General features: G+C 39.6%; 1 protein-coding gene across 5 annotated transcripts in view; it reads left to right on the top strand.

Moving 5' to 3' along the window:
• The window catches only part of LOC101122788 (UDP-glucuronosyltransferase 2C1-like), an 89,099-nt gene extending 74,763 nt beyond the window's left edge, over positions 1-14,336 (top strand). For all 5 annotated transcript variants that reach the window (XM_042251479.2, XM_027971047.3, XM_042251478.2 and 2 more), the window contains one exon: positions 11,600-14,336. In XM_042251479.2, the coding sequence (XP_042107413.1) occupies positions 11,600-11,879 (280 nt within the window). In that variant the 3' untranslated portion in view covers positions 11,880-14,336. The remainder of the gene's footprint in view (positions 1-11,599) is intronic.
• The last annotated feature ends 1,170 nt before the right edge of the window (positions 14,337-15,506 follow it).

The following is a 15,506-nucleotide window of genomic DNA, read 5'->3' as shown; positions in this document are numbered from 1 at the left end:
AACTTTTTCACTCTCCTCTTTCACTTTCATCAAGAGGCTTTTTAGCTCCTCTTCACTTTCTGTCATAAGGGTGGTGTCATCTGCATATCTGAGGTTATTGATTTTTCTCCCGGCAATCCTGATTCCAGCTTGTGCTTCTTACAGCCCAGCGTTTCTCATGATGTACTCTGCATATAAGTTAAATAAGCAGGGTGACAATATACAGCCTTGACATACTCCTTTTCCTATTTGGAACCAGTCTGTTGTTCCATGTCCAGTTCGAACTGTTGCTTTCTGACCTGCATACAGATTTCTCAAGAGGCAGGTTACGTGGTCTGGTATTCCCATCTCTTTCAGAATTTTCTACAGTTTATTGTGATTCACAAGGTCAAAGGCTTTGGCATAGTCAATAAAGCAGAAATAGATGTTTTTCTGGAACTCTCTTGCTTTTCCATGATCCAGTGGATGTTGGCAATTTGATATCTGGTTTCTCTGCCTTTTGTAAAACCAGCTTGAACATCTGGAAGTTCACAGTTCACGGATTGCTGAAGCCTGGCTTGGAGAATTTTGAGCATTACTTTACTAGCGTGTGAGATGAGTGCAATCGTGCGGTAGTTTGAGCATTCTTTGGCATTGCCTTTCTTTAGGATTGGAATGAAAACTGACCTTTTCCAGTCCTGTGGCCACTGCTGAGTTTTCCAAATGTGTTGGTATATTGAGTGCAGCACTTTCACAGCATCATCTTTCAGGATTTGAAACAGCTCAACTGGAATTCCATCACCTCCACTAGCTTTGTTCATAGAGATGCTTTCTAAGGCCAACTTGATTTCACATTCCAGGATGTCTGGCTCTAGATTAGTGATCACATCATCATGATTATCTGGGTCGTGAAGATATTTTTTTGTACAGTTCTACCATGTATTCTTGTCACCTCTTCTTAATATCTTCTGCTTTTGTTAGGTCCATACCATTTCTGTCCTTTATCGAGCCCATCTTTGCATGAAATGTTCCCTTGGTATCTCTCATTTTCTTAAATAGATCTCTAGTCTTTCCCATTCTGTTCTTTTCCTCTATTTCTTTGCACTGATCGCTGAAGAAGGCTTTCTTATCTCTTCTTGCTATTCTTTGGAACTCTGCCTTCAGATGCTTATATCTTTCCTTTTCTCCTTTGCTTTTTGCCTCTCTTCTTGACAGCTATTTGTACGGCCTCCCCAGACAGCCGTTTTGCTTTTTTGCATTTTTTTTCCATGGGGATGGTCTTGATCCCTGTCTCCTGCACAATGTCACGAACCTCATTCCATAGTTCATCAGGCACTCTATCTATCAGATCTAGTCCCTTAAATCTATTTCTCACTTCCACTGTATAATCATAAGGGATTTGATTTAGGTCATACCTGAATGGTCTAGCAGTTTTCCCTATTTTCTTCAATTTGAGTCTGAATTTGGTAATAAGGAGTTCATTATCTGAGCCACAGTCAGCTCCTGGTCTTGTTTTTGCTAACTGTATAGAGCTTCTCCATCTTTGGGTGCATAGAATATAATCAATCTGATTTCAGTGTTGACCATCTGGTGATGTCCATGTGTAGAGTCTTCTCTTGTGTTGTTGGAAGAGGGTGTTTGCTATGACCAGTGCATTTTCTTGGCAAAACTCTATTAGTCTTTGCCCTGCTTCATTCCACATTCCAAGGCCAAATTTGCCTGTTACTCCAGGTGTTTCTAGACTTCCTACTTTTGCAATCCAGTCACCTATAATGAAAAGGACATCTTTTTTTGGGTGTTAGTTCTAAAAGGTCTTGTAGGTCTTCATAAAACTGTTCAACTTCAGCTTCTTTAGCGTTACTGGTTGGGGCATAGACTTGGATTACTGTGATATTGAATGGTTTACCTTGGAGATGAACAAAGATCATTCTGTCATTTTTGAGATTGCATCCAAGTACGGCATTCGGACTCTTTTGATGACCATGATGGCTACTCCTTTTCTTCTGAGGGATTCCTGCCTGCAGTAGTAGATATAATGGTCATCTGAGTAAATTCACCCATTCCAGTCCATTTTAGTTCGCTGATTCCTAGAATGTCGACGTTCATCCTTGCCATCTCTTGTTTGACTATTTCCAATTTGCCTTGATTCTTGGACCTGACATTCCAGGTTCCTATGCAATATTGCTCTTTACAACATCAGACCTTGCTTCTATCACCAGTCACATCCACAGCTGGGTATTGTTTTTGCTTTGGCTCCATCCCTTCCTTCTTTCTGGAGTTATTTCTCCACTGATCTCCAGTAGCATATTGGGCACCTAATGACCAGGGGAGTTCCTCTTTCGGTATCTTATCATTTTGCCTTTTCATACTGTTCATGGGGTTCTCAAGGCAAGAATACTGAAGTGGCTTGCCATTCCATTCCTCAGTGGAGCAGACTCTGTCAGACCTCTCCACCATGACACACCCATCTTGCGTTGCCCCGCAGGTATGGCTTGGTTTCATTGAGTTAGACAAGGCTGTGGTCCTGGTGAGATTAGATTGACTAGTTTTCTGTGAGTATGGTTTCAGTGTGTCTGCCCTCTGATGCCCCCTTGCAACACCTACCATCTTACTTGTGTTTCTCTTAACTTGGGCGTGGGGTTTCTCTTCACGGCTGCTCCAGCAAAGCAGAGCCACTGCTCCTTACCTTGGACGATGGGTATCTCCTTCCCACCGCCGTTCCTGACCTTCAACGTGGGATAGCTCCTCTAGGCCCTCCTGCACCTGCGCAGCCACCGTTCCTCGGGATGCTCCTCTCTGCCACCAGCCCTGGCCTCGGGCGTTGGTGGCTTTTCCCAGCTGCCGCCCCTGGCCTCGGGCTCAGGGTGGCTCCTCAGGGTCACCCCCGTGGCCTCGGGGCGAGGTGGCTTCTCCCGGCCGCCAGTGACCTCGGACACAGGGTAGCTCCTCCCGGCCGCCGTTGACCTTGGATGCGGGGTAGCTCCTCTTGGCTGCTGCCCCTGACCTCAGACACAGGGTAGCTCCTCACGGCCATTCCTGTGCTGTCGCAGCCTGGCACTCTAGGCTGCTGCTCCTGACCTCGGACTAGGGGTAGCTCCTCGCAGCCGCCTGCGCTTAGTGCGCTGGCTCTCGCAGCCGCCTGCGCTTTTCTTTAGTGAAGAATACTCAATAGGAAAACTGTTATCTTTTCAATAAGTAGTACTGGGAAACTAGATAATTATATGCAGGAGAATAAAAGTTGACACCTTATATTACACTGCTTCCCTCAGAGTTCAGTTAGTAAAGATCTGTTTTCTTTTTATTTATTTATTTATTTATTTATTTATTTATTTATTTATTTATTTTTTAGATCTGTTTTCAATACAAGAGGCCCAGGTTCAATTCTGGGGTCAGGAAGAGGCCCTGGAGAAGGAAATGGCAACCCACTCCAGTATTCTTTCCTGGAAAATCCAATCGACAGAGGAGCCTGGCTGGTTGCAGTCCATGGTGTCACAAGAGACAGACACAACTTGGTGACTAAACCACCACATTGCATTACTTACACAATTTTACTAGTATTAACTAAAAACTTAAACATAAGAAGACCTGAAACCATAAAACTCCTATTATAAGACAGGAAGGAAAGTTTCTTGATAAGGATATTGGCACCAAATTTTGGAATATGACACCAACAATACAAGGAACCAATGCAAGCCGAAAGATGGGGCTATATCAAGCTCAAAATCTTCTACACAGCAAAATAAATGATTTACAAAATGAAAGGCAATGTACAAAATTGGAGAATATTTTGTAAATTACACATCTGATAAGAGACTAATATACAAAAGGTATGAGTAACTCATATTACTCAATAGCAAAAAATATTTTAAATGAATGTAGTTACTGAATACATATTTGCCCAAAGAAGACATATACATGGCCAACAGGTACTTGAAAAGGGGCTTGACACTACTAAGCATCAAGAAATGCAACTCAAAATCCCACCTCACACCTATTAGAATTGTTGATATTGTTCAGTCACTAAGTTGTGTCTGACACTGTGACCCCACTGACTACAGCATGACAAGCTCCTCCATTCTCCACTATCTCCTAGAGTTTGCTCAAATACATGCCCATTGAGATGGCAATGCTATCTAACCATCTCATCCTCTGCCACCCCCTTCTCCTTTTCCCTTCAATTTGCTCCAGCATCAGGTTTTTTGCAGTGAGTCAGCTCTTCACATGAGGTGGCCAAAGTATTGGAGTTTCGGCTTCAGCATCAGTCCTTTTATGAATATTCGGAGTTGATTTCCTTCAGGATTGATTGATTTGATCTCTTGCTCTCCAAGGGACTCTCAAGAGTCTTCTCCAGCACCACAATCATAAAGCATCAAATCTTTGGTGCTCAGCCTTCTTTGTGGTTCACTGGTAAAGAAACCACATGCTGATGCAGTTGCTACAGGAGAGGCAGGTTTGATTCCTGAGTGAGAAGACCCCTTGGAATTGTTCAGTCACTCAGTTGTGTCTGACTCTTTGCGAACCCAGGGACAGCAGCATGCCAGGCTTTCCTGCCCATCACCATCTCCCAAGCTCACTCAAATTAACATCCATTAAGACAGTGATGCCGTCAAAGCATCTAGTCCTCTTTGTCCCCTTCTCCTCTTGCCTGCAATCTTTCCCATAATCAGGGTATTTTCTAATAAGTCAGCACTTCACATCAGGTGGCCAAAATATTGGCGCTTCAGCTTCAGCAACAGTCCTTCCAGTGAATATTCAGGGTTGATTTCTTTTAGGATAGACTGGTTTGATCACCTTGCAGTCCAAGGCATTCCCCAAAGCCTTATGCAACACAACATTTCAAAAGCATCAATTTTCTGACACTCAGCTTACATTATGGTCCAACTCTCACATCCATACCTGACTGCTGGAAAAACCATAGTTTGACTATATAGACCTTTGTAAGCAGAGTAATTTCTATGCTTTTTAATATGCTCTCTAGGTACTGTGTGGATCACAATAAACTGTGGAAAATTCTGAAAGAGATGGGAATATCAGACCACCTGACCTGCCTCTTGAGAAATCTGTATGCAGGTTAGGAAGCAACAGTTAAAACTGGACATGGAACAACAGACTGGTTCCAAATAGGAAAAGGAGCACGTCAAGGCTGTATATTGTCACCCTGCTTATTTAATTTATATGCAGAGTACATCATGAGAAATGCTGGGCTGCAGGAAGCACAAGCTGAAATAAAGATTGCTGGGAGAAATATCAATAACCTCAGATATACAGATGACACCACCCTTATGACAGAAAGTGTAGAGGAACTAAAAAGCCTCTTGATGAAAGTAAAAGAGGAGAGCTAAAAAGTTGGTTTAAATCTCAACATTCAGAAAACGAAGATCATGGCATCCAGTCTCATCACTTCATGGGAAATAGATGGGGAAACAGTGAAAATAGTGTCAGATTTTATTTTTCGGGGCTCCAAAATTACTGCAGATGGTGATTGCAGCCATGAAATTAAAAGACACTTACTCCTTGGAAGGAAAGTTATGACCAACCTAGACAGTATATTCAAAAGCAGAAATATTACTTTGCCGACTAAGGTCCTTCTAGTCAAGGCTATGGTTTTTCCAGTGGTCATGTATGGATGTGAGATTTGGACTGTGAAGAAGGCAGAGCACAGAAGAATTGACGCTTTTGAACTGTAGTGTTGGAGAAGACTCTTGAGAGTCCCTTGGACTGCCAGGTGATCCAACCAGTCCATTTTTAAGATCATCCTGGGATGTCTTTGGAATGAATGATGCTGAAGCTGAAACTCCAGTACTTTGGCCACTTCATGTGAACAGTTGACTCACTGGAAAAGACTTTGATGCTGGGAGGGATTGGGGGCAAGAGGAGAAGGGGCCAAAGGAGGTTGAGATGGCTGGATGGCATCACTGACTCAATGGACGTGAGTCTGAGTGAACTCTGGGAGATGGTGATGGAAGGGGGGCCTGGCGTGCTGTCATTCATGGGGTTGCAAAGAGTTGGACACGACTGAGTAACTGAACTGAACTGAACGGATACATGCAGCCTAATAATTGAAATTCAGAGAACTAGAGAGTAGACTGGTGTTTTCCAGGGTCTAGGAGTTGGAAGAATGGAAAGACAAGCTTTGAGTAATAGGGAACAAACTTTGTGTAATAAAATAAATAAATCCTGGGGTACTTTGTACAACATGGTAGTTAGCTGTGATGACAGACAAATAAATTCTCAATAATGAAAGAGTACATTTATTATGTAACTGTATTTCATATAAATAAAACATATTCTTTGGAAAAAAAAACTATATTAAAATTAAAATCTTTGCCAGAGTTGTAAATGTGTCTATATATCAGATAAATTCTTACTAGAAATTTTGTGTAAGTCTATAAACATGCATTAACATTCAAGATTAAAATTATTTTTAAAATTTTTAAATTTAAATTTAATATTTAAATTTTTAAATTTTTAAAATATTGAATGACTATGAAGTCATGAATATGAAGAATGACTATGAATCACTATGAAGTCACTTATCAGTGTCTCTCTTGTTTGTTTAACTTATTTTTAATTGGGATATAACTAATTTAAAATGTTGCATTGGTTTCTACCATGCAACAATGTGTTGTTGTTAAGTCGCTCAGTCATGTCCAACTATTTGCGATCTCATGGGCTGCAGCACGCTAGGCTTCCCCATCCTAAACTATCTCCAGGCCTTTGGTCTCATGTTCATTGAATCAGTGACACCCTTCAACTATCTCATCCACTGTCGCCATCTTCTGCTGCATTCAATCTTTCTCAGAATCTGAGTCTTTTCAGATGATTTCGCTCCTCCATCAAGTGGCCAAAGTTCTGGAGCTTCAGCTTCAACATCAATACTTCTAATGAATATTCTGGGTTGATTTCTTTAGGATTGACTGGTTTGATTTCCTTGGAGTTCAAGGAACTCTCAAGAGTTCTCTCCAACATCACAGATGAAAAACATCATTTTTTCAGCACTCAGCCTTCTTTATGGTCCGCCTCTCACATCTGTATGATTACTGGAAAAATGTTAGCTTTGACTAGATGGACCTTTGTCGGCGAAGTGATGTCTCTGATTTTTAATGTGCTATCTAAATCTGTCATAGATTTTCTTCCAAGGAGCAATTGTCTTTTAATTTCATAGCTGCAGTCATATCCACAGTGATTTTGGAGCCCCACAAAATAAAGTCTGTCACTGTTTCCATTGTTTCCCCATCTATTTGCCATGGTCCTTCTAGTGAAAGCTATGGTTCTTCCAGTAGTCAAGTATGGATGGAAGAGTTGGACCATAAAGAGAGCTGAACACTGCAGAGTTGATGCTTTGAACTGTGGAGTTGGAAAAGACTGTGAAAGTCACTTAGACTGCAAAGAGATCCAACCAGTCAATCCTAAAGGAAATCTGTCCTGAAGTTTCATTGAAAGGACTGATGCTGAAGCTCAATCTGATCTCAGTATTGACCATATGATGATGTCCATGTGTAGAGGTGTCTCGTGTTGTTGGAAGAGGGTGTTTGCTATGACCAGTGTGCAATGTCTTGGCAAAACTCTGTTAATCTTTGCCCTGCTTTGTTTTGTACTCCAAGGACAATCTTGCCTGTTACTCCAGGTATCTCTTACATTCTTATTTTTGGATTTCAGTCCATTATGATGAAAAGGACATATTTTTTTTGGTGTTACTTCTAGGAGGTCTTGTAGGTCTTCAAATTCAGCTTCCTTGTTATTACTGGTTGGGGCATATACTTGAATTACTATGGTTTTGAATGGTTTGGCTTTGAAACCACAGGATCTTTCTGTCATTTTTGAGATTACACCCAAATTTTGCATTTTGGACTCTTGTTCACTATGAGGGCTATTGCATTTCACTAAGTGCTGCTTTCCCACAGTAGTAGATGTAATGGTCGGCTAAATTAAATTCACATGTTGTGGTCCATTTTAGTCAACTGATTCCTAAAATTTCAGTGTTCACGCTTGTCATCTCCCATTCGATCTCTTCCAATTTGCCTTGATTCGTAGGCTTAACATTCCAGGTTCCTATGCAATATTGTTCTTTACAGCATTGGACTTTACTTTCACCACCCGTTCAGGTCAGTTCAGTTGCTCAGTCATGTCCGATTTTTTGCAACCCCATGAACTGCAGCACACCAGGCCTCCTTTTCCATCACCAACTCCGAGTCCTCTCAAACCCATGTCCATTGAGATGGTGAGGCCATCCAACCATCTCATCCTCTGTTGTCCCCTCCTCCTCCTGCCTTCAATCTTTCCCAGCATTAGGGTCTTTTCTAATGAGTCAGCTCTTCACATCAGGTGGTCCAAAGTATTGGAATTTCAGCTTCAACATCAGTCCTTCCAAAAACACCCTGGACTGATCTCTTTTAGGGTGGACTGGTTGGATCTCCTTGCAGTCCAAGGGATTCTCAAGAGTCTTCAGCACCTCATTTCAGAAGCATCAATTCTTCAGCACTCAGCTTTCTTCACAGTCCAACTCTCACATCCACACATGACCACTGGAAAAACCATAGCCTTGACTAGACAGACCTTTTTTTGACAAAGCAATGTCTCTGCTTTTTAATATACTCTCTAGATTGGTTATAGCTTTCCTTCTAGGGAGTAAGCATCTTTTAATTTAATGGCTGCAATCACCATCTGCAGTGATTTTGGAGCCCCCAAAATAAAGTGAGCCACTGTTTCCACCTTTTCCCTATCTAGTTGTCATGAAGTGATGGGACTGGATGCCATGATCTTTGTTTTCTGAATGTTGAGCTTTAAGCCACCTTTTTCACTTTCCTCTTTTAACTTCATGAAGAGGTTCTTTAGTTCTTCTTCACTTTCTGCCATAAGGGTGGTGTCATCTGCATATCTGAGGTTATTGACATTTCTCCCAGCAATCTTGATTCCAGTTTGAGCTTCCTCCAGGCCAGCGTTTTTCATGATGTACTCTGCATATAAGTTAAATAAGCAGGGTGACAATATAAGCCTTGACATTCTCCCTTTTACCACCAGAAACATCCACAAATAGCTGTCATTTCCACTTTGGGTCAGCCTCTTCATTCCTTTTGGGGCTGTTTCTTTGTCTTCTCGAGTAGCATATTGGACACCTACTGACCTGTGGGGGATCATCTTTTGGTTTTATATTATTTTGCCTTTTTGTACTATTTATTGGTTTCTCAAGGCAGAATGCTGAAGTGGTTTGCCATTCCCTTCTTATGTATACCATGAATCATGCTAAGTACATATATATTTGTAATACCTCCCTCATGAGCCTGTCTCCAACTTCCATCCCATCCCACCCCTCTGTGGTTTTGTGGCAATCTCTAAGGTGTCCAAGTCTTTTTGACCCCATCAACTGTTGCCTGCTGGGCTCCTCTGTTAGTAGGATTTTCCAGTGCAGAATACTGGAGTGGTTTGCTATTTCTTCCTCCAGAGGGATCTCCCTGACCCAGGGATCAAATGTGTGTCTCCTGCTTCTCATGAGATTCTTTACCACTGTGCCACCTAGGAAGACCCAGAGCACCAGGCTGAGCTGGCTGTGGTATATAGCAACTTCTAACTGGCTGTCTACTTTACACATGATAGTGTATATATGTTAGGGCTACTCGCTACTGATACAATTCGTCCAACTGCTGTGTCCACATATCTGTTCTCTACATCTGTATTTCTATCCCTACCCTACAAATGGGGTTATCAGTACTATTTCTTCCTAGGTTACAATATTAATATATGATGTTTGTTTTTCTCCTTCTGACTTACTTTACTCTTTAAAACAAGCACCAGGTTCCATCAATGTCTCTTAAACATCACATCTTATTTTTTTGCTGTATTATCAGTGCAATGTTATCAAAGCTTACAATGTACTTATCTTGTCCATGACCACAATTTCCAATATCATTTAACATTAATTTCATATTTATATGTACCTAATGATGCAGTTTATGTTTTAATAGAGTATATCTATTTATTTTATTGACTTTTTATCTAATAAAGATTTTGTTTCTGTATCTGTCTTACAACTTCTGTCACTATTATTTGTTTTCCTGAGATATATTCAGAGGTACTTATTCCTTATAATCCTGTGTATTAGGAAAGGCCTGCCTGTTTTTTAAATGAAAGGGCAGCAGGACTTTGTTTATTTTTTATGTTGTATAGTTCTTTTCCTGAAAACTTTTTACATACTTTCCCATGACTTTCTGCAATATAATGTTCTGTATTCTCTATCAATGATGATTGCACTTTGGTGTGGGTGAATAACTTGCCTCCTTCACAAACCCAAGGAAATCTTGCTTCTAAGTCAGCCATTCAAAGGATAGCAAGGAGATCAAACCAGTCAATCATAAGGGAGATCAACCCTGAATATTCACTGGAAAGACTGATGTTGAAGCTGAAGCTCCAGTACAACCCAAATCCTGGTGGGGTCTTCTGCTCCTTGACAGAAGTTAGAAGGGTTAGTTTTCTATGTATCACCATCCTTACATCTCACCACTGCAGGTGCAGCCCTCTGTTATTGTTGTTGTTCAGTCGCCCAGTCATGTCTTCTCTTTGCAACCCCATGAACTGCAGCATGCCAGGGATCTCTGTTCCTCACCATCTCCCAGAGTTTGCCCAAGTTCATGTTCATTTTAAGTGTTGCCATCCAACTGTCTCATCCTCTGATGCCCTCTTCTCCTTCTGCCCTCAATCTTTCCCAGTATCATAGACTTTTCCAATGAGTTGTCTGTTCTCATCAGATGATCAAAATACTGGAGCTTCAGTGTCAACATCAGTCCTTCCAGTGAATATTTAGGGTTGATCTCCCTTATGATTGACTGGTTTGATCTCCTTGCTATCCAAGGGACTTTCAGGAATCTTCTCTAGCACCACAGTTGAAGGCATCAGTTATTTGGCATTTTACCTTCTTTATGGTCCAGCTCTCACAATGGTATGGAACCACTAGGAAGACCATAGCCTTGACTATCCAGACCTTTGTTGGCAGAGTAATGTTTCTGCTTTTCAACACACAGCCTTCTTTAGCCTGAAGAAAAATGCCATTATCTATTCAGTCTCAGGCGCTACTTCTTGCCCAGAGGGTCAAATGAAGCTCTTTTGCTTTCATCTGAAATGTCAGGACCATGAAGATCACAGACTGAAATCATTTCCTGTTACTTCTGAAGTCTTGTTAACACTGATACTCCAACCCAAACCTGGGGAAGAGTGAAGGAGTGGGGAAAGTGTTCTTTCTTCTCAGACCTTCCCCTCCATGCTGCTTCCTGTCACTATCATGTTCCCCGTACCACACTCAGCAAGTTAGATCAAAGTTCTGTATTCTTGAGCTACACATACTAATAATCATACTATTTCTGTACTTTCAGAATGCTATTTTCAATTGGCAATTCTGTTCTCTCCCACTTCCAATAATTACTGAGACTATAAAGCATCCAACACTTTTGAACAGATGAACTATCACATCTAGAAATATCTCAAGAGGAAACAAGTTTTCATATGCTTTTCATATTCTTGATGATATCATTTATGACACAACTTATCATATAATTAATTATGCAATACATTTTTAATAATATATAGCCGTTTTAGGTGTATCATGTCCTTAACAAACTTTTCAAGTTGCTATTTATATATTCAATTTTAGCTATAAAGAGAATGCTATGAAGTTATCAAGAATTCACCATGATCAGCCTGTGAAACCCCTGGACCGAGCAGTCTTCTGGGTTGAGTTTGTCATGCGCCACAAAGGAGCCAAACACCTTCGACCAGCCTTCCATGACCTCACCTGGTTCCAGCAAAACTCTTTGGATGTGATTGGCTTCCTGCTAGCCTGTGTGGCAACTGTTGTATTCCTGGTCACTAAATGTTGCCTGTTTTGTTACTGGAAGTTTGGTAAGACAGCAAAGAAGAAAAAGAGAGAGTAGTCTTCTGCTATTTTTTTAAAACAGTTGGGCTTGCAACCTTGAAAGAGTCCATCTGAATAATCCAGCCACTGATTTGAAAAGATTTCTCCCCTGTTCTTCTGGGTTCTTTTCTATTCCTAAACTTATCATATCAAAGATTAAATACTACAAAAATTTGCCACGTGATTCAGAATTAAGGTTTAAAATAATCTATTCTTTAAAAGATACAAGTGAATAAACATATGGAAATTTTTACCATTAAAAACTTAATGCTTTCCTTTCTTCATTGCTTTTAGTTCAACCAGTTGAGATGTTGTTTGAGACCTCAGGAACATAATGATTAATTGTATTTCCATACTGATCAAGTTGAATATTTCTTGAATATCTAACATAATTTAGGGTTCAATATGCAATAATTATTTCATACTCTCTAGAAGAACTATACAAGAACTAATGTAGAACACACTTTAGCCAGAGCTTCTTTGCCAGTCAGGAAAATCAGAAGCCTGTTAGTATTTCTACTCTACTGTAAAGCACATTTTACACCACCAATTTTCTTCCATATCACACATTAGAGTTTCTCCTTCTTGGAATGCAAAACACTATTTTTTGTCTTTCATTTGAAGACTATCCTTCTTTTGGATATTAATAATGATAGTACTTCATTTGTATTGTAATGCTTCTTGGCTGCAGAGAACTAGATGTTTGTTGCATGTTGGCATGGCTATTGGGATGATGGGCCAAAGTAAATGACTTGAATTTAATACCTACACTTTTAAACTAACTTTAAAAGTTACAATAAGGCTGTATACCATCATCCTGCTTATTTAACTTATATGCAGAGTGCATCATGTGAAATGTTGGCCTGATTGAATCACAAGCTGGAATTAAGATTGGTGCAGAAATATCAACTTCAGATACACAGATGATACCTCTCTAATGGCAGAAAGTAAAAAGAAACTAAAGCCTCTCTTAATGAAGGTGAAAGAGGAACATGTTGACATGAAACTCAGCTTTAAAAAAGGTGAAAATCATGGCATCTGGTCCATCACTTCACACAAATAGAAAGGGGAAAAGTGGAAACAGTAGGTTTTTTTTTTTTTTTTTTGGTCCTCCAAAATCATTGCTGGTGGTGACTCTAGCCATGAAATTAAAAGACATTTGCTCTTCAGAAGAAAAGCTATGACAAACCTAGACAGTGTATTAAAAAGCAGAGATATCACTTTGGTGACAAGGGTCTATGTAGTCAGAGTTATGTAGTCAGGTTTTCCACATAGGCATGCATATATGTGAGAGTTGGACCATAAAGAAGTTCTAGCAGTGAAGAATTGATGCTTTAGAATTATAGTGCTGGAGAAGATTCTTGAGAGCCCCTTGAACTGCAAGGAGATCAAACCAGTCAATCCTAAAGGAAATCAATCCTGAATATTGACTGGAAGGACTGATGCTGCAGTTGAATCTCCAGTACTTTAGCCACCTGGTAAGAAGAGCTGATTCATTGGGAAAGACCCTGACTATGGGAAAGATGGAGGGAAAAAGGAGAAGTGGGTGGCAGGGGATGAGATGGTTAAATAGCATCACTGACTCAATGGACATAAATTTGAGAAAACACTGTAAGATTTTGAGGGCTTCCCTGGTGGCTTAGTGGTAAAGAATCTTCCTGTCAATGTAGAAGACTTGTGTTTGATTCCTGCTCCAGGCAGATCCCCCAGAGGAAGAAATTGCAACCCACTCCAGTATTCTTGCCTGGGAAATCCCATGGACAGAGGAGCCTAGCAGGCTACAGTCCATGAGATTGCACAGAGTTAAACATGACTTAGCAACTAAACAACAACAACTGGGAAACAGTGAAGGACTGAAGAGATTGACGTGCTGCAGTCCGTATGGTCACAAGAGTTGGACATGAACAACCACACACACACAAAATTATTTAATTTTAATCCTTCTTTAATTTTACTTACAATATAAATATGGCAAATACGAAGCAAATTGTTTAGAGTTTCTACTGCAGATACTTTGAACAGAAAATGCACTTCTAATAAATGCTATTTTCTATGGAGATGATTTCTCCATCAGGAACTCAAGAGCTCATCCATTTCTTTCTTTTCCTTGGTCTCAGCATTTCTCCTGGTCTTCTCATGAACTGTTCTATGACCACTATTCTAAGCACAAGTACTGGCTTCTTATCAACTAGCATCAGCCTGAAACCTGCAGCAAATATGAAGACAGTTGAATTTAAAAAGTAAAGTTGTCACTAAAAACAGAATATTCTCTTTCTTTCCTTCTCTAATCCTGTAGGTGAATATGGGGTGTTCTGGTCATGTCTTTGTTTTGAAATTCCACCAAATTCTCCATTTAAAAAGTATCTCTTCATTTGTTGTTGTTGTTTGTTTGTTTGTTTTTTTTTTTGGTTTTTGGTTTCTTTTTTATTTTATAATGCATTTTACAATATAATAATAAAAAGAATAGTGTGACTTTTTATTATGATAGTACAGTTCTTCCAGTTTATTCCTCGAAAAGTAACATATCTACAAGTCTAATTGCTAAACCCCAAAACACTATCTTTTGATCATCATCAATAACTTTGTTCTGCTTTTTGCCCCATTTAAAAGAATATGTTGCCATCTTCCACTGCAATCTTCCCTACCCCTAAAGCAATACTATTTTCTGTTATTTTTCCGCATATTTTTTTCCTTTTTTTAAATATATTTTTTTAAACACAAACCTATCTATTCAAATTGGAGGCTAATTGCCTTACAATATTGTATTGGTTTTGCCACACATCAATATGAATCCACCACAGGTGTACACATGTACCCCATCCTGAACACCCCTACCTCCTCCCTCCCCATACCATCCCTCTGGGTTATCCCAGTGCACCAGCCCCAAGCATAAAAACCTATCTTCAATATGCTTTCTAATAATTTATTAACAAGGAAAAAAAATATTCATTCTAACTCAGATGATGTTACGTACTGACCAAGTTCAGTAATGGTTTACCATGGACTTTGACATCTATAACTTAAGTAAAATAAACCTAAAATAACTAAGAACAAATATGTTTACCAAATATAAAAACAGAGCAAATATAAAACTCTCAGGATAAATAGAAATGATTTGGGCAATTATCTGTCTTTTTACAGGTATTAGAACAAAGCAATCATAATTTATTATTAGCTGAATAGTTAAATGTAAGGAAATATAAGAGCTAAAAATATGTTTTCTCAATTTTATAAAGCTTTGAATAATTAAATAATTACATTACTTTAAGGAATAGAGCTTAAAAATGCAAGCAAAGATGGAACTTGCTGAAAGATATTATGCATGCAATTAAAGCAATAATACACCATAATCCTAATTATCATAGGAAATATGATAATGAACTTTCTTATAATAGTCTATTTTTTTAATTAAAAGATAATTGTTTTACAGAATTTTGTTGTTTTCTGTCAAACCTCAACATGAATCAGGTTTAGGTATATATATATATCCCCTCCCTTTTGAAACTCTTTCCCATTTCCCTCCCCATTCCACACCACTAAGTTGATACAGAGGCCCTGCTTGAATTTCCTGAGCCATACTGTGAATTCCCTCTGGTTACCTATTTTACATATGGTAATGTAAGTTTCCATGTTACTCTTTCCATAC

The sequence above is a fragment of the Ovis aries genome, chromosome 6 (assembly GCF_016772045.2).
Source record: "Ovis aries strain OAR_USU_Benz2616 breed Rambouillet chromosome 6, ARS-UI_Ramb_v3.0, whole genome shotgun sequence".
NCBI classification, from domain to species: domain Eukaryota; kingdom Metazoa; phylum Chordata; class Mammalia; order Artiodactyla; family Bovidae; genus Ovis; species Ovis aries.
Note: the sequence above shows the minus strand (reverse complement) of the source record. Positions and strands in the feature narration are given on the sequence as shown.